General features: G+C 43.8%; 2 protein-coding genes across 2 annotated transcripts in view; both read left to right on the forward strand.

Annotated features, from left to right (window-relative positions):
- The window catches only part of LOC121548155 (collagen alpha-1(VII) chain-like), a 95,506-nt gene extending 86,257 nt beyond the window's left edge, over nucleotides 1-9,249 (forward strand). Inside the window, exons 98-103 of the mRNA XM_045225413.1 lie at nucleotides 4,196-4,273; nucleotides 4,588-4,641; nucleotides 4,767-4,815; nucleotides 5,347-5,568; nucleotides 7,680-7,865; nucleotides 8,609-9,249. Coding sequence (XP_045081348.1) covers nucleotides 4,196-4,273; nucleotides 4,588-4,641; nucleotides 4,767-4,815; nucleotides 5,347-5,568; nucleotides 7,680-7,865; nucleotides 8,609-8,628 — 609 coding nt within the window. The 3' untranslated portion in view covers nucleotides 8,629-9,249. The remainder of the gene's footprint in view (nucleotides 1-4,195; nucleotides 4,274-4,587; nucleotides 4,642-4,766; nucleotides 4,816-5,346; nucleotides 5,569-7,679; nucleotides 7,866-8,608) is intronic.
- Nucleotides 9,250-19,852: 10,603 nt separating this feature from the next.
- LOC121555529 (urocortin-3) lies at nucleotides 19,853-21,722 on the forward strand. Its single transcript, XM_041869358.2, has 2 exons — nucleotides 19,853-20,058; nucleotides 20,358-21,722. The coding sequence occupies exon 2, from the start codon at nucleotides 20,364-20,366 to the stop codon at nucleotides 20,823-20,825; it is 462 nt and encodes a 153-aa protein (XP_041725292.1). The 5' UTR covers nucleotides 19,853-20,058; nucleotides 20,358-20,363; the 3' UTR covers nucleotides 20,826-21,722.
- The last annotated feature ends 387 nt before the right edge of the window (nucleotides 21,723-22,109 follow it).

Below are 22,109 nucleotides of genomic sequence, written 5' to 3' on the forward strand. Positions count from 1 at the left end.
GGAAGCAGGAACAGGCCGGGCCGGGCTGACGACACGCACCACAGGCTCGATGCGAGGAACAGGAACAGGCCGGACCGTACTGGGGACACACACCACTGGCCCTACGCAGGGATCAGGAACGGGCCGGACCGGACTGGTAACACACCGCAGTACCTCTCGCCGTGCCTCCACACTTTCCCTCTCCTCTGTGACCAGTGGCCCCCTTAACCTGGCGGCCTCCTCTGCACACCCGCTGGACCGCTCCATCGCGGCCTCCTGCTGCCCCGTCTTCCACGTCGTGAGCCCCCCCCCTAAAAATTTTCTGGGGTTCTCTCCTCCCCGTGGACCAGGCCTCCCTAGTTCTCGCCAGACTCTCACCCCACTGCTTCCAAGTCCAACCTCTCTGCTCTTCACTTGGCTTGGCCCAGTCGAGACTTTTAATCCACTGCTCCATAGACCAGCCCCTCTTCTCTTCACTTAGCGGGGCCCAGTCGAAACTCCTACTCCACTGATCCCAGGTCCTTCCTCTCTCCTCTTCACACTGCTTGGTCCCGTTTTGGTGGGTTTTTCTGTCACGATCGTCGTAGGAGTGAGTAGACCAATACGCAGCGTGTTGCACGAACATGGTGATCTTTATTATCGACAGCGATAAAAAGCACACCAAACAAAACAAATACACGACTCGTGAAGTCCACGGTGACACTGACCGAACACGGAACAAAAACCCACAAACACAAAGTGAAACACAGACAGTTAAATATGGCTCCCAATCAGAGACAACCAGCACACAGCTGACACTCGTTGCCTCTGATTGGGAGTCACTCAGTCAAACATAGAAACAGACTAACTAGAACCCCCAACATAGACATAACCACATAGAACAAACACACTCTGGCTCAACAAATAGAGTCCATTAGCCAGGGTGTGACAGTCTGTCTGTGTATGTCTGTGTATGTGTCTGTCTCCGTCTGTCTGTCTGTCTGTCTGTCTGTCTGTATGTAAGCCTGTCTGTCTATGTCCTTCATGCATGCATAACAACAACAACAACAACAACAACAACAATAACAACCCCAGCCCAACCAACCCCAGAACCCAGTTTTGCCCAGTCACAGTGCACCTTAAAAAATCCACTTTCCACAAAAGTTACAACAATAAAAAAAGAACCACACAACGTCATGATGAGATGAAACAAGCCTGATTACAGCAGGCACATTGTCCACCTAGCAGAATGGCTGTCAGATAGATAGACAGGCAGGAGACTACATTCCTATGTATAGCAACGCATAGGAAGGAAGAGAATAGAGGCATAATTAAGACACAGAAATTGGTCTAATTTCTGATGCGGCGGGAACGCTATCCAAACCTCTATGTTAATAACTCCTTTCAGCCACAATTAGTAGCCTCTTGATGTTGATAGGAGAGAAGGGATGGAGAGGATGTAATGAGAATGTTCCAAGGGGACGTTTCATCACAAAACATCTGGATGTGTTAGATATTTATAGGATAACTAGTGAGGCAAGGTAAGCCTAATGATCGGGTTGAGCTTTAGTTAGGCAACTACGTAGTAAGGAAGTACGTTGTAAGGAAGTACAGTGGGGAAAAAAAGTATTTAGTCAGCCACCAATTGTGCAAGTTCTCCCACTTAAAAAGATGAGACAGGCCTGTAATTTTCATCATAGGTACACGTCAACTATGACAGACAAAATGAGGAAAAAAAATCCAGAAAATCACATTGTAGGATTTTTAATGAATTTATTTGCAAATTATGGTGGAAAATAAGTATTTGGTCAATAACAAAAGTTTCTCAATACTTTGTTATATACCCTTTGTTGGCAATGACACAGGTCAAATGTTTTCTGTAAGTCTTCACAAGGTTTTCACACACTGTTGCTGGTATTTTGGCCCATTCCTCCATGCAGATCTCCTCTAGAGCAGTGATGTTTTGGGGCTGTCGCTGGGCAACACGGACTTTCAACTCCCTCCAAAGATTTTCTATGGGGTTGAGATCTGGAGACTGGCTAGGCCACTCCAGGACCTTGAAATGCTTCTTACGAAGCCACTCCTTCGTTGCCCGGGCGGTGTGTTTGGGATCATTGTCATGCTGAAAGACCCAGCCACGTTTCATCTTCAATGCCCTTGCTGATGGAAGGAGGTTTTCACTCAAAATCTCACGATACATGGCCCCATTCATTCTTTCCTTTACACGGATCAGTCGTCCTGGTCCCTTTGCAGAAAAACAGCCCCAAAGCATGATGTTTCCACCCCCATGCTTCACAGTAGGTATGGTGTTCTTTGGATGCAACTCAGCATTCTTTGTCCTCAAAAACACGACGAGTTGAGTTTTTACCAAAAAGTTATATTTTGGTTTCATCTGACCATATGACATTCTCCCAATCCTCTTCTGGATCATCCAAATGCACTCTAGCAAACTTCAGACGGGCCTGGACATGTACTGGCTTAAGCAGGGGGACACGTCTGGCACTGCAGGATTTGAGTCCCTGGCGGCGTAGTGTGTTACTGATGGTAGGCTTTGTTACTTTGGTCCCAGCTCTCTGCAGGTCATTCACTAGGTCCCCCCTTGTGGTTCTGGGATTTTTGCTCACCGTTCTTGTGATCATTTTGACCCCATGGGGTGAGATCTTGCGTGGAGCCCCAGATCGAGGGAGATTATCAGTGGTCTTGTATGTCTTCCATTTCCTAATAATTGCTCCCACAGTTGATTTCTTCAAACCAAGCTGCTTACCTTTTGCAGATTCAGTCTTCCCAGCCTGGTGCAGGTCTACAATTTTGTTTCTGGTGTCCTTTGACAGCTCTTTGGTCTTGGCTATAGTGGAGTTTGGAGTGTGACTGTTTGAGGTTGTGGACAGGTGTCTTTTATACTGATAACAAGTTCAAACAGGTGCCATTAAAACAGGTAACGAGTGGAGGACAGAGGAGCCTCTTAAAGAAGAAGTTACAGGTCTGTGAGAGCTAGAAATCTTGCTTGTTTGTAGGTGACCAAATACTTATTTTCCACCATAATTTGCAAATAAATTCATTAAAAATCCAGATTTTCTGGATTTTCTTTCCTCAATTTGTCTGTCATAGTTGACGTGTACCTATGATGAAAATTACAGGCCTCTCTCATCTTTTTAAGTGGGAGAACTTGCACAATTGGTGGCTGACTAAATACTTTTTTCCCCCACTGTATGTAGTAGAAAAGTAGTAGTAGGGAAGTACGTAGTAGGGAAGTACATAGTAGGGAAGTACGTAGTAAGGAAGTACGTAGTAGGGAAGTACATAGTAAGGAAGTACGTAGTAGGGAAGTACGTAGTAAGGAAGTACGTAGTAGGGAAGTACGTAGTAAGGAAGTACGTAGTAGGGAAGTACGTAGTAGGGAAGTACGTAGTAGGGAAGTATGTAGTAGGAAAGTACGTAGTAGGGAAGTATGTAGTAGGGAAGTACGTAGTAGAGAAGTAGTAGTAGGGAAGTACGTAGTAGGGAAGTACGTAGTAGAGAAGTAGTAGTAGGGAAGTACGTAGTAGGGAAGTACGTAGTAGGGAAGTACGTAGTAGGGAAGTACGTAGTAAGGAAGTACGTAGTAGGGAAGTACGTAGTAGGGAAGTATGTAGTAGGAAAGTACGTAGTAGGGAAGTATGTAGTAGGGAAGTACGTAGTAGAGAAGTAGTAGTAGGGAAGTACGTAGTAGGGAAGTACGTAGTAGAGAAGTAGTAGTAGGGAAGTACGTAGTAGGGAAGTACGTAGTAGGGAAGTACGTAGTAGAGAAGTAGTAGTAGGGAAGTACGTAGTAGAGAAGTATGCAGTAGGGAAGTACGTAGTAGGGAAGTACGTAGTAGGGAAGTACGTAGTAGGGAAGTACGTAGTAGGGAAGTATGTAGTAGGAAAGTACGTAGTAGGGAAGTACGTAGTAGAGAAGTAGTAGTAGGGAAGTACGTAGTAGAGAAGTACGTAGTAGGGAAGTACGTAGTAGGGAAGTACGTGTCATTCTTATAATAGTATACAATTTTTGTATAATGGAATTTAGAGTGAAGGAAGTTGTCGGTTTGTATTTATATGTGAGAGAGTGTGTGTGTAAGTGTGTCTGTCTGTGTGTGTGCCTATCTGTGCCTGCCTGTTTGTGCATGTGCCTGTGAGCGCACATGTACGTGGGCTTGCTAGCATGCACAGCACCTGTGTGAGTAAGTGCGTTCTCAATTTTACTGTGTTGTTGTCCCAGGGAGAGAGGGGCAGGAGAGGCAGAGGGAAGCCTTGTCAGACAGGACCACCTGGAACTCCAGGACAAAGAGGAGGCAGTGTAAGCTACTTCCCAGACCAGACACATCCCTTACCAAAAACTATTGCAGTCAGAGTGCAGTATAACTGCAGTTAGTGTGCAGTAGAACTGCAGTTCAACTGCAGTACTTATTCTGCAATTACTGTGTCCAAAATATCACAGTCGACTGCAGTTACTGCACTTTTACTGCAGTTTCAAAACTGAAATGTTTTTTTGTAAAGGATAGCACTCACACATATGTTGTTGTTAATGTATCAATACCTAATGGGAGTTACTGTCCCTAGGCTGGGTGACAGTAATAATTGCTGTGATAATAACCACTGTGTCTTTTCCAGGGAGAGCTTGGAAACGAGGGACTAAAGGGAGAGAAAGGGGAACCTGGACTCTCTGTAAGTGCATCTTACTTATACACGTTTGACACCTGCCTTGTCCAAGACATATTTGTATTGACAGACAGCTTGGTTGAAGACAGGGTCTAAGCAGAGTGACAGCACTCTGCTCTCTCTGTTCTCAGGCTGAGGAGGTGAAGGAGCTGGTCAACCAAGAGGTGGTGAACCAGTGTGGTGAGTGTTTATGTTGTAATGTGCGCATGCAGGTCTGTGTGGCTGTGTGTCTGTTCTACATTCTAAAATGTACATTCTCCCACTGCTGCGGCATGGCACCCCTGTGTGTTCTGCCATCTGGTGTGCTCTCTCTGTGGAATGGCCCGCTGAGAGAGGGGACACCGTGACCGACCGGAGTCATTCACAAACACCAGACTCATAAACCATCACGCCACACACCAGAACTCATAGGGCCCTTTAACCACAGGGTCAAACACATCTTTAGTTTACACCTCCACAACTTCGAGGAGAAAGGCATTGTTGCATTATCGATAGAGAACATCACTACAGTATATCATTAGTTTTGTATCAACATATCATATCAAATGCGTGTAATAACTCAAAGTTATTTTTCTCCATTAGTTTCCGGGCGAGGTGCGAATGCCTGGCTATGAAATTGTCAATTGAAACTAATAAAAACCTCTTTAAGGCAGGCTCATGTTTATTCAATGGTAGGGGAAACACTGACTATTCTGTCTGTGGTTGTTGCAGCGATGGACTTGAAGTTTGTGGCGAAGTCCAAGGACCCGGATGCTGAGAGCATGTTGAGTGAGAGGGAGCCGGACGAGCATGTATCCATCCTAACTCGCAGCCTACCTGAGGATGAGATGGAAGAGGAAGAGGAAATACTTGAAAAGGAGCTGGTAGGATCAAACACTCCTCCCCCCGTCCCCTTGCGAGAGGAGGGGACCCCAGGTTATGGCAACCTTACCGGTAAGTCAAGGTTCAAAGCAGTTTTTGCCAGAGTCTGGTGTAGCGGTCTAAGCTGTTGACCACATATATGCCCCTGGTCCCAATGTGATGATGCTTTCCATTGCCAGTACAGCATAGCCACACATTTTTACACAGAAGAAAACCTAAACGTCCCTTGTCTGTCACGAATGTTGAATAAAATCATATTAAAACTTACTCTGCCGATTGTCTGTGGGGTTGGTTCTTATTCGGGTCGAAATTCAAGACAAATATCCACAGGAAAGTATTATTAAACCGACTTCAAAACGCAGGTCTTTTATTGTCATACCTCACCTATTTGAGGACCTAATAAATAAATAAAAATCAGTAATTTTTTCCTTCACTAACCTTGTCCCTAGGTGAGACCCTCGCTTAGACCAATTCAATATCATATTCATCTACTTACTAACCTCCAGAGTTGATCCCAACCCTGAAGCTAGACTCTATTCTGGGTGGTTTATTACTGTGAGTAGAATAGGAGGACAAAGACAGAGGGAAAGAGAGAGAGGGGCAGACAGAAGGCATCAAAACACAGTGTTTCATGGATCATTATCCTAGCCAGCCCTAGGCTAGTGGGCTTCTCATCCCATTTGAATCCCTATTTGAACCAAAGAGATCAGAAATAATCAAAGGCTCACTCTAACATTTCCCCTGTCAATGTCAATGTCACCGTTGTTATGTGTAATCACCCGTCCGGGATCGTGACATGTAGCTTAACGTACAGGTATAGACCCATGACCTGTGTTCAAAAATATCAGATCCTTTCAGATACTCTGAGCATTTAATTGAGTTTGCCTGGAGTGCCAGATGGGCGGGGTTTTCACTTTTGGGAGTATTACATTGATTCCATTACAGCAGACTTGATTTGCCTGATAAAAAATAGTTAAATAAGAATAAAATACAAACTCCATAATCTCCTCGGAAATGCAGTGTATTTTACATGCAAAATGTATCAGTCACAGACAAACATCAGACTCGGAGATAACGGACATTCATAGACATTTCCATTTCTCATTAGTCTTATTCGTCATAAACCCTTTCCTCCATATCTCCCTATTCATCCTCCAGTATGAACCTATAGAGAGTCACTAAGAGAGACCATGTCAGTCGGACAGACTTAAGTGGCGTCATTGCCGAGTCTGCAGACCAGGGCTGTATTCCAAATGGCACTCCATTCCCTGTATAGTGTAATACTTTTGACCAGGGCCCATAGAATTGACATTTATCAAGGGCCCTGTGTGTTGATTAGAGGAGTGGGAGTGGGACTCTTTCTTTCTCTTTCTCTCTCTCTCTCTCGCTCTTTCTCTCTCTCTCTCTCTCTCTCTCTCTCTCTCTCTCTCTCTCTCTCTCTCTCTCCCTCTCTCCCTCTCTCCCTCTCTCCCTCTCTCTCTCTCTCTCTCTCTCTCTCTCTCTCTCTCTCTCTCTCTCTCTCTCTCTCTCTCTCTCTCTCTCTCTCCCTCTCTCTCCCTATCTCTCCCTCTCTCTCCCTCTCTACTTCACTCTCCCTCTCTCCCTCTCTCCCTCTCTCTCTCCCTCTCTCCCTCCCTCTCTCCCTCTCTCTCCCTCTCTCCCTCCCTCTCTCCCTCTCTCTCCCTCTCTCCCTCTCTCCCTCTCTCCATCTCTCTCTCATATCAGCTATAATGCAGTAGGGAGTGTATGGGGCACAAAGATAAGACCACACTTTAGTCCACGGATCAAAGTGTGTGTGTGCACACGCTAGAATTTATGAATGAATGTGTATCCCACATTGAAAGACAAACCTATTCAATAACATATTTCACTTAATTCATGGATGATCTAACAATGACTCATACGCTTGATATCACAGCACAATGAACATTATTTCTCTGGTTTCCACAAATTATTTTTATTCACTGAGGATAATATGCCTAATTCTACGTGTTTTTGAATGTGTTCACTCTTGTCAAACATGCCTCAGAAAAGCTTCTCTTAATACTCTGATACTTAACTCCTATAATTTAGTGATTAGCCTGGTCCCAGATCTGTTTGTGCTGTCTAGGTCCTACGGTCATCGTCATGTTTGGTACAAATAAATCTGTGACCAGGTTATATTATCTCTACTTTTGCTTTAGACTTGACCCCTGACCCCTGCCTGCAGCCCATGTCAGAGGGGGGGTGTTGGGAGTATGTCCTGCTGTGGTACTACCACCACCGCTCCGGGGAGTGCCGGCCGTTTGTCTACGGGGGCTGTGAGGGCAACCACAACCGCTTCAACACCAAACACGAGTGTCAGAGGTGGTGTGGGAAAGAGAGGAGAGGTAGGGAACTACTTGTTGGCGGTAGTCTCCAGGTTAGTGTGTTGACGGGGAGGAACCCCTCATTTGACGGGGGGACATCTGTGGGGAGGTGAACCGACAGCCGGAGGGTTACCGGCTTCAATATCCCATGTGCTATATACCGCTGTTGTGCCCTTGAGTAACGCACTTTACCCCTAATTTCTCCAGAGGCAGGTTGGGATTTTTCAATCTCAATGGACCAATAAAGCAAGTATTGTATTCTATTGGAATAACTACAGAACATTTGGGAAGGAGAGGAGAGGTAGGGAACCACTAGGGATGACTAGGGAATGACAAGAGGAGATTTGGTAATGAGACGTATACGTATTTCCATTTTCAAGGTATGTCCGTTGTGACAACTAGCATGTCCGTTGACAACTAGAAACGGTACATTTCCTAAAAGAAAATGCAGCAGTTGAATGCACCATCAATCAGGGTTGGTATTCAGGAATAGAAGTGGTAAAAGATGGAAGGAACCAATCATACTAGCCAGAGCTGGCACTAGAAAAGAGAGAGGTGGTCTAGACAGCCATTGTGAATCTTGGGATAAACATGGGCAAACACCAGACAGCCGGGTCAAACACATTATTTGAAGTGCACTTGATTTTGCTTGCTGTTTGACAAATGTATTTGACATCAGTCTGGCACACACAAATGCAATCTCAAAGAAGCATGGGCAGTAAGCTATTGTTGCATTACATAACATATCCATTGTTTCTTCACAGGTCTTGAGCCTAGAAGGTGAGAGAGAGCCCGCCAATCAAGACAATTCTTTTTTGTAAATGCCACAGTGTAAAATGTTAGAATTTTTGTGCAGATCTGTTTTTTTATATTTAAAGTAAACTAATGATTACCCACACTTGAGAGAAATGCCCATATAGACCAGAACTGCATGGGTTTCAAATATTTGCAAAATCATTTGAAATGCTTTATCTGTGCCTGTTTGAGCTTGCCTGGATTAATAACCCAATAGAAAAGTCCCAAAACTGCAAAACCTTGCCCATCTGGCAGTCTCAAGCAAATGCTCAATGGATTTCTCAAGTATTTGAACCCAGGTCTGATATAGGCATTATAACTTCTATGGACGATGAGAATTATAATAATTACACATTCATAACATTCACTCACCATGTGAATGTTATGAATGTGTTCTTTCATGTTGTATGTTTTAATCAAAAGGCAGCCTGCCGTTCTGTAGTACTACTTCATTTGTTCTAGCTGTTTAAATTCTGAGTTTTTAACACTTAAACCCTGATACTACTGAAAGATTTGTATTGTATTGGTACATGATTCTACACCAATGGCACTGTTTATGTGAATTGATAATGAGTATTTACTATTTTAATGTGTGTCATTAAATCACAACAATGAGTCTATGAAGTTCCTTTACCACTGTGTGTGTCAGTGGCGGTTGTTGCCATTTAAGATGAGGGAGGACTATTATAATTTTTTTGAGCATGGCCTTATTTCTATTACAGCATATTCAATGACTGTCATTCATATTCCATTCACCCAGTTCAATGTTACATCGATAGGTTTAGGCAGGGGCGCAACTTTCAATGGGGACGGGGGGGGACATGTCCCCCCGCCCCACATTCTGAAATTTCATTTTTGTCCCCCCCCAGTTTTATCATTGGAATGTGATACAAAACGAGGCAACCGCCTTGCACACGCTTGCCTGAATCTACGGTGTAATTATTAGTCCAACAGTTGCAAATGAGAGTTTCTATTGGACAAATCAAATTCTGGTATGTTTATCCCCGTTTCATTCCGTTTACTTCTGTTTAAGAAACATTTTTTCAACAGAATCGGCGGAATGAATACACCCCTGATCACACGCAAACAGTTCACTTAAATAGCCACATACAAACAGCTCGTTGTATTCCTTCTCGCGTCTACGCATTCTCCTCTCACCTCTTCCCTTCGTTTGTGGACTTCAATGAACAACACATCAGCTGTATGTGACCAGGCGAAAAAACCTTTCCAAGCCAAACCTTCATATCATGACCGCTAACCGCTACACACAGCCTACATCGTTGTCACCATATTTGCTAAAGTAACGTCATAGTCAACATAGCTAATAGAACTAACGTGTTAGTAAACCCTCTACAATCATGCAGTACAGTGTACAGTCAGTAAGCAGTTTAGCAGTTACACCGGCGGGCCCCGGTGGCAATAAATTAGTAAAACCAAAAGCTTACCTTGACTTGGAAGAGTTCCAGGGTTGGATAGTCATAGCTAGCTAGCTAACATAGTATTCCTCTGTTTGAACCAGGTGTTTGAGTAGGATAAACTATCTAACTGCATTTGCTAGCTAAGTAAGTGAAAGTGCATTTTTTTTATGAAATATAGCTAGCTCTCTCTCTCTCTATCCTCCTTCATTTTTGAATAAATTAATTTGTTCAAAACGGTTCAAATATAGTCTTTCTCTCTCTTTGAGTCAACTACTCACCACATTTTATGCACTGCAGTGCTAGCTAGCTGTAGTTTATGCTTTCAGTACTAGATAAATTCTCTGATCCTTTGATTGGGTGGACAACATGTCAGTTTATGCTGCAAGAGCTCTGATAGTTTGGAGGATGTCCTCTGGAAGTTGTCATAACTACTGTGTAAGTCTATGGAAGGGGGTGAGAACCATGAGCCTCCTAGGTTTTGTATTGAAGTCAATGTACCCAGAGGTGGACGGACGCTAGCTGTCCTCCAGCTACATCATGGTGCTACCCTACAGAGTGCTGTTGAGCCTACTGTAGACCTTCATTGCAAAACAGTGTGTTTTAATCAATTATTTGGTGATGTGAATATATTTGGTATAGTTTTATTTAAAAAGGATAACTTTTTTAATGTTACACTCTTTTTATATTTATGAAATTCGCTGAGGAGGATGGTCCTCCCCTTACTCCTCTGAGGAGCCTCCACTGGTGTTTGTGTACGTGCATACGTGTGTGTACGTGCATAAGTGTGTGTGTGTGTACGTGAATGTGTACATGCGTGGGTGTGTACGTGGGTGCGTATCGTGACCTCTTTTTTTGCACAATTTGGATGGCTACTTTGAAGCTTGGCAAAGTCACGGAACTAAATGCTGCCATGTTGGCTCGCTCTCTCTCAATACTCTCTCCCTGCTTGTTTTGTCCCTCTTACTAAATGAATGTCCTGCACACCAGGGGCCACTGAATTCCCTATTAAGAGCATCTCTCTCTCTCCCACACACATTCACTCGCTCTCTCTCTCCCCTCTCTTCGCTCACTTTTTGTCTTTCTTCTCACAATTAACATCTCCTCCTCTTCCCCCTAACTATCTCCATCTCTCCATCTCTCCCTTCCCCCTAACTCTCTCCATTCCTCCCTTCCCCCTAACTCTCTCCATCTCTCCATCCCTCCCTTCCCCTAACTCTCTCCATCTCTCCCTTCCCCCTAACTATCTCCATCTCTCCATCCCTCCCTTCCCCTAACTCTCTCCATCTCTCCCTTCCCCCTAACTCTCTCCATCTCTCCATCCCTCCCTTCCCACTAACTCTCTCCATCTCTCCATCCCTCCCTTCCCCCTAACTCTCTCCATCTCTCCCTTCCCCTAACTCACTCCATCTCTCCCTTCCCCTAACTCACTCCATCTCTCCCTTCCCCCTAACTCTCTCCATTCCTCCCTTCCCCCTAACTCTCTCCATCTCTCCATCCCTCCCTTCCCCTAACTCTCTCCATCTCTCCCTTCCCCCTAACTATCTCCATCTCTCCATCCCTCCCTTCCCCTAACTCTCTCCATCTCTCCCTTCCCACTAACTTTCGCCATCTCTCCATCCCTCCCTTCCCCCTAACTCTCTCCATCTCTCCCTTCCCCCTAACTCTCTCCATCTCTCCCTTCCCCCTAACTCTCTCTAATTCTCAATCTCTCCCTTCCCCTAACTCTCTCCATCTCCATCTCTCCCTTCCAACCTAACTCTCTCCATCTATCCATCTCTCCCTTCCCCCTAACTCTCCCCATCTCTCCATCCCTCCCTTCTCCCTAACTCTCTCCATCTCTCCCTTCCCCCTAACTCTCCCCATCTCTCCATCCCTCCCTATCCCCTAACTCTCTCCATCCCTCCCTTCTCCCTAACTCTCTCCATCTCTCCCTTCTCCCTAACTCTCTCCATCTCTCCCTTCCCCTAACTCTCTCCATCTCTCCCTTCCCCCTAACTCTCTCCATCTCTCCATCCCCCCTATCCCCTAACTCTCTCCATCCCTCCCTTCCCCCTAACTCTCTCCATCCCTCCCTTCCCCTAACTCTCTCCATCACTCCCTTCCCCCTAACTCTCTCCATCTCTCCATCCCTCCCTTCCCCTAAATCTCTCCATCTCTCCCTTCCCCCTAACTCTCTCCATCTCTCCCTTCCCCCTAACTCTCTCCATCTCTCCATCTCTCCCTTCCCCCTAACTCTCTCCAATTCTCCATCTCTCCCTTCCCCTAACTCTCTCCATCTCTCCATTTCTCCCTTCCAACCTAACTCTCTCCATCTATCCATCTCTCCCTTCCCCCTAACTCTCTCCATCTCTCCATCCCCCCTATCCCCTAACTCTCTCCATCTCTCCCTTCCCCCTAACTCTCTCCATCCCTCCCTTCCCCCTAACTCTCTCCATCTCTCCCTTCCCCCTAACTCTCTCCATCTATCCATCTCTCCCTTCCCCTTAACTCTCTCCATCTCTCCATCCCTCCCTATCCCCTAACTCTCTCCATCCCTCCCTTCCCCTAACTCTCTCCATCCCTCCCTTCCCCTAACTCTCTCCATCCCTCCCTTCCCCTAACTCTCTCCATCCCTCACTTCCCCCTAACTCTCTCATCCCTCCCTTCCCCTAACTCTCTCCATCCCTCCCTTCCCCTAACTCTCTCCATCCCTCCCTTCCCCTAACTCTCTCCATCCCTCACTTCCCCCTAACTCTCTCATCCCTCCCTTCCCCTAACTCTCTCCATCTCTCCCTTCCCCCAACTCTCTCCATCTCTCCATCCCTCCCTATCCCCTAACTCTCTCCATCCCTCCCTTCCCCTAACTCTCTCCATCCCTCACTTCCCCCTAACTCTCTCATCCCTCCCTTCCCTTAACTCTCTCCATCTCTCCATCCCTCCCTATCCCCTAACTCTCTCCATCTCTCCCTTCCCCCAACTCTCTCAATCTCTCCATCCCTCCCTATCCCCTAACTCTCTCCATCCCTCCCTTCCCCTAACTCTCTCCATCTCTCCATCCCTCCCTTCCCCTAACTCTCTCCATCCCTCCCTTCCCCTAACTCTCTCCATCTCTCCCTTCCCCTAACTCTCACCATCTCTCCATCTCTCCCTTCCCCCCAACTCTCTCCAATTCTCCATCTCTCCCTTCCCCTAACTCTCTCCATCTCTCCATCTCTCCATCTCTCCCTTCCAACCTAACTCTCTCCATCTATCCATCTCTCCCTTCCCCCTAACTCTCTCCATCTCTCCATCCCTCCCTATCCCCTAACTCTCTCCATCCCTCCCTTCCCCCTAACTCTCTCCATCCCTCCCTTCCCCTAACTCTCTCCATCTCTCCCTTCCCCCTAACTCTCTCCATCTCTCCATCCCTCCCTATCCCCTAACTCTCTCCATCCCTCCCTTCCCCCTAACTCTCTCCATCCCTCCCTTCCCCTAACTCTCTCCATCTCTCCCTTCCCCCAACTCTCTCCATCTCTCCATCCCTCCCTATCCCCTAACTCTCTCCATCCCTCCCTTCCCCCTAACTCTCTCCATCCCTCCCTTCCCCTAACTCTCTCCATCTCTCCCTTCCCCTAACTCTCTCCATCCCTCCCTTCCCCCTAACTCTCTCCATCCCTCCCTTCCCCTAACTCTCTCCATCTCTCCCTTCCCCCTAACTCTCTCCATCTCTCATCCCTCCCTTCCCCTAACTCTCTCCATCCCTCCCTATCCCCTAACTCTCTCCATCCCTCCATTCCCCTAACTCTCTCCATCTCTGCCTTCCTCCTAACTCTCTCCATCCCTCCATTCCCCTAACTCTCTCCATCTCTGCCTTCCTCCTAACTCTCTCCATCCTTCCCTTCCCCATAACTCTCTCTATCTATCCCTTCCCCCTAGCTCACATTACACAACCCTATCACCTACCTTACGTAAAGCAACAGTATCCCACCAGGCTTAAGGCTAAAACACCCGGAGGTGGCTGACTACCCACCTGCCTGCCTGCCTTCCCACCTCTCTCCACTACATATGTCCCCACAACACGGGGCGACGTCAGGCAGGCTGAGGGCCAGATGAGAGCCCAGCGAGGGACCAGAGGGCTGTGTTTGTCAGAGGAGAGGACACACCGCCTACGCTCAGTAGCAGGTGAATCCTGGTTGAAATAGGTTGGTAGGATGGATGGATGGGTGGAAGGGGGTTGGTAAAGGAACAGAATTGACTTATTCCTTTTACAATATGATTAAGTTCTCAGATGACAAATTCAACATGTCGCTCACAACAAAGGGGACTAACAAAGAAAAATCACTTTGACAACCCAAACAAAACATAAAGGGGTTCAAAAGGGGTTCTGAAAGGCACCCATGTGGGTGCCCACTGAAAGTTGGGTTCTAAAAGACACCCACCATCGATGCCCACTAGGTTTGCCTCCGAAAAGACAAACTAAAAGAAAAACCTACAACAACTTAGGATACGGAATAAAAAGAATATGGAGCAAAACAAACAGGGGAAACACCAAAGCTTCTTTCAAACTTAAATAGGTTGAGCTCAAAATCGCGCCTCAGCTGACGTGAAGTGTAGCTCTCCCAACATCTCTCAAGCTCAACTGGAGCACTGGGCCAGTCACTCTTAAACATCACCTGGGTTAGCACAGGTGAAACACCTAACGACTAACGAGATGGACAAGCCAGCACAGGTGTAACACATACTTAATAACAAGGTAACACCAATCGGTGCGCCCTATGTGCTAACGTGCTAACGTGCTACCTCTAAATATAAATGGAAAAACCAAAACCCGTAACAACATATATATACAGTTGAAGTCGGAAGTTTACATACACCTTAGCCAAAAACATTTAAACTCAGTTTTTCACAATTCCTGACATTTAATCTTAGTAGAAATTACCTGTCTTAGGTCAGTTAGGATCACCACTTTATTTTAAGAATGTGAAATGTCAGAATAATAGTAGAGAGAATGATTTATTTCAGCTTTTATTTCTTTCATCACATTCCCAGTGGATCAGAAGTTTACATACACTCAATTAGTATTTGGTAGCATTGCCTTTAAATTGTTTAACTTAACGTGAATTTTGGCCCATTCCTCCTGACAGAGCTGGTGTAACTGAGTCAGGTTTGTAGGCCTCCTTGCTCGCACACACTTTTTCAGTTCTGCCCACAAATGTTCTATAGGATTGAGGTCAGGGCTTTGTGATGGCCACTCCAATACCTTGACTTTGTTGTCTTTAAGCCATTTTGCCACAACTTTGGAAGTATGCTTGGGGTCATTGTCCATTTGGAAGACCAATTTGTGACCAAGCTTTAACTTCCTGACTGATGTCTTGAGATGTTGCTTCAATATATCCACATCATTTTCCTTCCTCATGATGCCATCTATTTTGTGAAGTGCACCTGTCCCTCCTGCAGCAAAGCACCCCCACAGCATGATGCTGCCACCCCCGTGCTTCACGGTTGGGATGGTGTACATCGGCTTGCAAGCATACCCCCTTTTTCCTCCAAACATAACGATGGCCATTATGGCCAAACAGTTCTATATTTTTTTTCATCAGACCAGAGGACATTTTCCAATAAGTATGATCTTTGTCCCCATGTGCAGTTGCAAACCGTAGTCTGGCTTTTTTACGGCAGTTTTGGAGCAGTGGCTTCTTCCTTGCTGAGCGGCCTTTCAGGTTATGTCGACATAGGACTCGTTTTACTGTGGATATAGATACTTTTGTACCTGTTTCCTCCAGCATCTTCACAAGGTCCTTTGCTGTTGTTCTGGGATTAATTTGCACTTTTCGCACCAAAGTACATTCATCTTTAGGAGACAGAACGTGTCTCCTTCCTGAGCGGTATGACAGCTGCGTGGTCCCATGGTGTTTATACTTGCGTACTATTGTTTGTACAGATGAACGTGGTACCTTCAGACATTTGGAAATTGCTCCCAAGGATGAACCAGACTTGTGGAGGTCTTGGCTGATTTCCTTTGATTTTCCCATGATGTCAAGCAAAGAGGCACTGAGTTTGAAGGTAGGCCTTGAAATACATCCACTGGTACACCTCCTATTGACTCAAATGATGTTAATTATACTATCAGAAGCTTCTAAAGCCATGACATCATTTTCTGGAATTTTCCAAGCTGTTTAAAGGCACAGTCAATTTAGTGTATGTAAACTTCTGACCCACTGGAATTGTGATACAGTGAATTATAAGTGAAATAATCTGTCTGTAAACAATTGTTGGAAAAATTACTTGTGTCATGCACAAAGTAGATGTCCTAACCGACTTGCCAAAACTATAGTTTGTTAACAAGAAATTTGTGGAGTGGTTGAAAAACGAGTTTTAATGACTCCAACCTAAGTGTATGTAAACTTCCGACTTCAACTGATATATATATATATATATATATATATATATATATATATATATATATATTGTAAAAGGAATAAGTCAAATCTGTTCCTTTACACAGTGCATTCAGAAAGTATTCATACCCCTTGACTTATTCCACATTTTGTTGTTTTACAGCCTGAATTCAAAATTGATTAAACACATTTTTTATCTCATCCATCTACATACGATACCCCATAATGACAAAGTGAAAACATGTTCTTAGACATTTTTGCAAATGTATTGAAAATTATATACTAAAATATCTAATTTACGTAAGTATTCACACCCCTGAGTCAATACTTTGTAGAACCACCTAAGAGCTTTCCACACCTGGATTGTGCAATATTTGCCCATTATTCTTTTATAAATTCTTCAAGCTCTGTCAAATTGGTTGTTGATCATTGCTAGACAACCATCTTCAAGTCTTGCCATAGATTTTTAAGTAGATTAAAGTCAAAACTGTAACTCTGCCACTCAGCAACATTCACTGTCTTCTTGGTAAACAACTCCAGTGTACATTTGACCTTGTGTTTTAGGTTATTGTCCTGCTGAAAGGTGAATTTATCTCCCAGTGTATGGTGGAAAGCAGACTGAACCAGGTTTTCCTCTAGGATTTTGCCTGTGCTTAGCTCCATTCCATTTCTTTTTTAACCTGAACAACTCCCCATTCCTTAATTATCACAAGCATACCCACCACTATGCTTGAAAATATGGAGAGTGGTACTCAGTAATGTGTTGTATTGGAATTGCCCCAAACATATCACTTTGTATTCAGGACAAAAAGTGAATTGCTTTGCCACATGTTTACCAGTATTACTTTAGTTAACCTTGCAAACAGGATGTATCTTTTGGAATATTTTATTCTGTACAGACTTCCTTCTTTTCACTCTGTCATTTAGGTTAGTATTGTGGAGTAACTACAATGTTGTTGAACCATCCTCAGTTTTCTCCTATCACAGCCATTAAACCCTAACTGTTTTAAAGTCACCATTGGCCTCATGGTGAAATCCCTGAGCGGTTTCCTTCCTCTCTGGCATGCTGAGTTAGGAAGGACGCCTGTATTTTTGTAGTGACTGGGTGTATTGACACACCATCCAAAGTTTAATTAATAACTTCACCATGTATGTAAATGTAATATGTAAAATGTAATATGTAAAATGTAATATGTAAAATGTAACGTATATGTAACAAAAAAGTTGTAAAAACAACAAAAAATGTATTTGTGTCATCCGAAGATGGGGGGTGACGGATGTGTTAATGAAAAAATAAATAAATAAATGAAATTACATGAAAATGTCACCATGCTCAAAGGGATATTCAATGTCTGTTTTTGTTTTGTTTTTTTACTCATCTACCAATTGGTGCCCTTCTTTGCGAGGCATTGGAAAACCTCCCTGGTCTGTGTGGTTGAATCTGTGTTTATAAGTCCATACAAGTTATTATGTGACTGGTTAAGCAAATTTTTACTCCTGAACTTATTTAGGCTTGAATACTTAATTTTAATTCATTTGTTAAAAATTTCGACAAACATAATTTCACTTTGATTTATGGGGTATTGTGTGTAGGCCAGTGACAAAAAAATCTAAATTTAATCCATTTTAAATTCAGGCTGTAACACAACAAAATGTGGAAAAAGTAAAGGGGTGTAAATACTTTCTGAAGGCACTGTATATGCCACTGAGCAGACACTTTTATCCAAAGCGGCTTACAATTAAGTGTGTGAACATTTGTAGTATGTGTTTGTGATCCATGTGGGAATTGAATCCACAACCATGGCATTGCTTTAGCACCATGTTCTTACCAACTGAGTCCCACAAAACCTAGTGAATTAACAACAGCAGAGGTCAACCCTTCTATAAAGCATGCTTGAGGACATGTTCAACTATGTGATCTTTCCTGAATTAAGCATTTGGATAGTATCACCTCTAAACCAGACATAAACCTAGGATTTATCCAACATAATGGGCACCATATGGGCACACAGTGTGGACAAGCCTGCCTGCTGAGATGAACGCTGTCCTTGCCTATACATTCACCCAAGTCACGACTGTAGAACCCCCTTATCTAACGTCAAGCCAACCTGTTTCATCTAACATGCCACTTAACCTCTAAAGGTCTAAGCCTTGGGGAGGGGGGGGATATAAGATATATAAGAAATGGCAGGATTATTTTTATTTTTGACACAAAAAAAAACGGAGACCACCATCGTGTTTGTGAGAGTCTCCCCTTTCCACAGTGTGGTCATAATAGTTTGTAGCCCAAACAGTGAGAAGTCAGATTTTCGGGATGTCTCCAAGTCTGCCACTTTCCACCGCAGATGCCGAAGACTGACATAAGCAGATGCAATGGATTGTGATGCAGCCCATGCAAAAAAACAGATATCTCTAGCTTAAACTGATGGATTTTTATGGGGATCTTTTTATTAAATGCACAGGTGCGTCAATGTACTCTTAAGGATAGGAGATACTGTAGCTCATTGATTAATGAGAATGTGTGTGTCTGGTGTCTACCTCAAATGGTACCCAGTGAGGAGGATGGACTGGAGTGCAATTAATTTTTCCAAGGATTTCAAATGGCAATTAAGGAGAAGGAGGAGGACAGTGTTATGTCCACAGAGAGAGAGGAAGTGTCATGGTCACTGATGGCTCTCAACTGTGTGTGTGTGTGTGTGTGTGTGTGTGTGTGTGTGTGTGTGTGTGTGTGTGTGTGTGTGTGTGTGTGTGTGTGTGTGTGTGTGTGTGTGTGTGTGTGTGTGTGTGTGTGTCATCCTCATCTATGCCAGGTAAGCTCAAGGAACTTTAATTGAAAAGCTCAGGAAGTGTACCTTTTGTGTACCTAATGGAATATTCCAAGACATGCCTACTCTGATATGTTTGGCCATAGCAGTATAGAGATGCAATGCCCCCACCCTAGCTTAAAAACAAGATAAACTCCTAAAAAGTTATTTTGAATACAAGTATTTATTTGTGTTGCATGGCATATATTTTTTAATCAAGAGAATCAAGGCCCAGGGGTGGGTAAACATCTGAAAAGTATTGTTCCGAAGGTTGCGCACTGCAGCATGGAAAGCATGGCGCGCGCGGAGCTGTCCATGGTGCTGAATGCTGTAGCGTCAACAAGTAGTGCCCTTTTCATTCTCTAGGTTTCTCATTAGCCCTATATTGGAACTATTGGAAAAACATGATATTGGCTGACACATACTGGTTAAAACTTTTGAAACTACAAATAGCTTAAGTGTAGACTAAATCGGAGGTGTTACAAAAGTGTCAGAAGGGTGACGAAATGTATCCTTGCACGGGGGTGTCAACTGATCAGAGTCAGTGTGTGATCTTTGAGAGAGAAGAGACCAAAAATGTCAACCCTATGACGTTAGTGTTGGCGCACGAATGAATTCCGAACGAATGGACGCGCGAGCCAAACTCGTGATCAGAAGGCGCTGAAAGAACAAGGCGAACGAGGTTGGGAGATCAGGGAAGACCGAATTAAAACGCCGGGATTACATATATTTTGTAGCCTATTAAATTGTTATCTAGGGTTGTTTTCTTTGTTTATTTCTACTAGTCACAAGTTAATTTCTGTCGGAAATTGTCTTCTAGAATTACAGTGTACGGAACTTGGTAAGTTCTTTTTTGATCTGGCACATTTCCATTTGCTCAAATCATGAATGTAGGTACATATTTCAATGTCATTAACTTAAAGTATTGATCGGATCAGACCTTTTTAAACCATGAAGTGTGGCTTTATATCATTTTCAATAGGGAGGACAATAACGCATAAAACTGAGCTACTCTTTGGAATATTTTCTTTAGGCATGGTGAACATGGAGAGGGATATATTTGTCAGATAATTGGGGACTTTAAAAGTTTAGTGACCAATAAACTGACCGTTTTCTCTCTCTCTCTCTCCGGCCGCCTAGGATATCATGATGCCGTTCCTAAGAACCCTACTTGTGCTGGCTGTTCTGTGCGCGCCATCCTCCAGCCTCTGTCTCAGACTGTACCAGAGCGACTCCAACCTCCTATGTGACGACGACATACTAGCTGAGGTACAGAGGAACAACGTTCCCAGTGACGAGTTCCCAGTGTCGGATAGCTGGGGCTCCCTCTTCAAATCCGGAGACACTCTCTCCTCCGCAGAGTCGCGCGAGAAAAGGACGTCGACTTACCCTGCCAACTACAGGTTTCTCAGTCAGACGCAGCTAAGGAGTAAGATGTTCCAGAACAGCGTAAAGAATGACCGGCTGAGCAAGTTTACCCTCTCTCTAGATGTGCCCACCAACATCATGAACATTCTCTTTGACATCCAAAAGTCGAAGAACCTGCGCGCAAAAGCGGCCGACAACGCGCGTCTGATGGCGCAGATTGGACGAAGAAAGCGACAGTAGCCCATCTCTCCAACGGTTGAAGCCGCTACCCTGATTTACCATTACATATTAGATTTTCACTCTGACAAATTAAGTTTGCTGGAAGTTGTATTTTTCCTCAAATCGACCTTTCAGATGCAGTATTTGTTAGATGTTTTTTTCTGTGTGTATTTTATGCACATAAATGGTTGCCTTCACTGTGAGTATGATCTAGCAAACTTAAATCAGAAACATAGGGATTATTGAGATTGACTTTTCTGAAGTACAATTGGAGTATTTACGGCATAGGCCTATTATATTTTAGAATCACTTAAATGTAATGAAAATCAAAAGACAATCGAGATTATTTTGAACTAGGCTACACACTGAATGATTTTCACGTCTGTTCAGAATATAAATGTAAATTAATTAAAATGAAAGTTTTTTCAAGATAAGGTTAGGCCCTATAGGCTATACTTCTAAAGTCTTCTACTGGAGTGTTAAAGGTCGAATCAGGAAATGTGGTCTAATGAAAGGTGTCTTAGAAATTAGATAAGGCAAATGAAAATGGGAAATATGTAAATATAGGATATGCATAAAAGCAGTGGGTAAACTGTAATTATCCTGTCAATGGAAATGGGTTGCATTTCTTCGCAATTGTGCCCGCGTTTTATAGGAAAAGCAAGGCATGCATATGCTTGAAATACAGGACAGTACGGTACAATACAAATTATGTGAACAAATTGCATTCATTGAAATACGCACGCATGTTGCGGCGTTTTTAGTGTAAAGAGAAGCGAGTTAGCCTATATAACTTTGTGAATAGACGCTAGAATATGAAATGTTTATGAGTTATTTCAAGGTAAATGCATGGTAGCCTCAATGTTTGATCATCAAATGTCTGTTATTTTTATACGCAAAGGGATTATTTTTCCTCAAATAAAAGCAGATGAATTAAACTTTGTCTTCAATAACGGCCATTTTCACATTTAGAAGGTGTTGGAATTGAGGTGTTAGGCATAACCAAGTCAGTCAGTCAGCCAATGGAAAACAACAGCTTTGTCTATATGAACTATATATATATTATAGACCCTATATGTGCTATAGCTTTCAGGTGCGTTAAACACACACACACACACACACACACAGTTGGGAGTCATCAGTGACCGTTACATTTCTTTGTCTCTGTATATTTTATTATATATGACATTATCTTATTTTAAAAATCGCATTTATTATGACAACAACAAGTAAGCCTGTGTGCAAACTTTAAGGTGTGAACCAGTTGCATGTTAACGTTTTTTGTCATGAACCTTGTTCTGGAGG

Source organism: Coregonus clupeaformis, chromosome 2 (genome assembly GCF_020615455.1).
Source record: "Coregonus clupeaformis isolate EN_2021a chromosome 2, ASM2061545v1, whole genome shotgun sequence".
NCBI classification, from domain to species: domain Eukaryota; kingdom Metazoa; phylum Chordata; class Actinopteri; order Salmoniformes; family Salmonidae; genus Coregonus; species Coregonus clupeaformis.

Coding starts and splice junctions, on each gene's coding strand:
- LOC121555529 (XM_041869358.2), top strand. CDS start 20,364: ATGATGCCGTTCCTAAGAACCCTACTTGTGCTGGCTGTTCTGTGCGCG.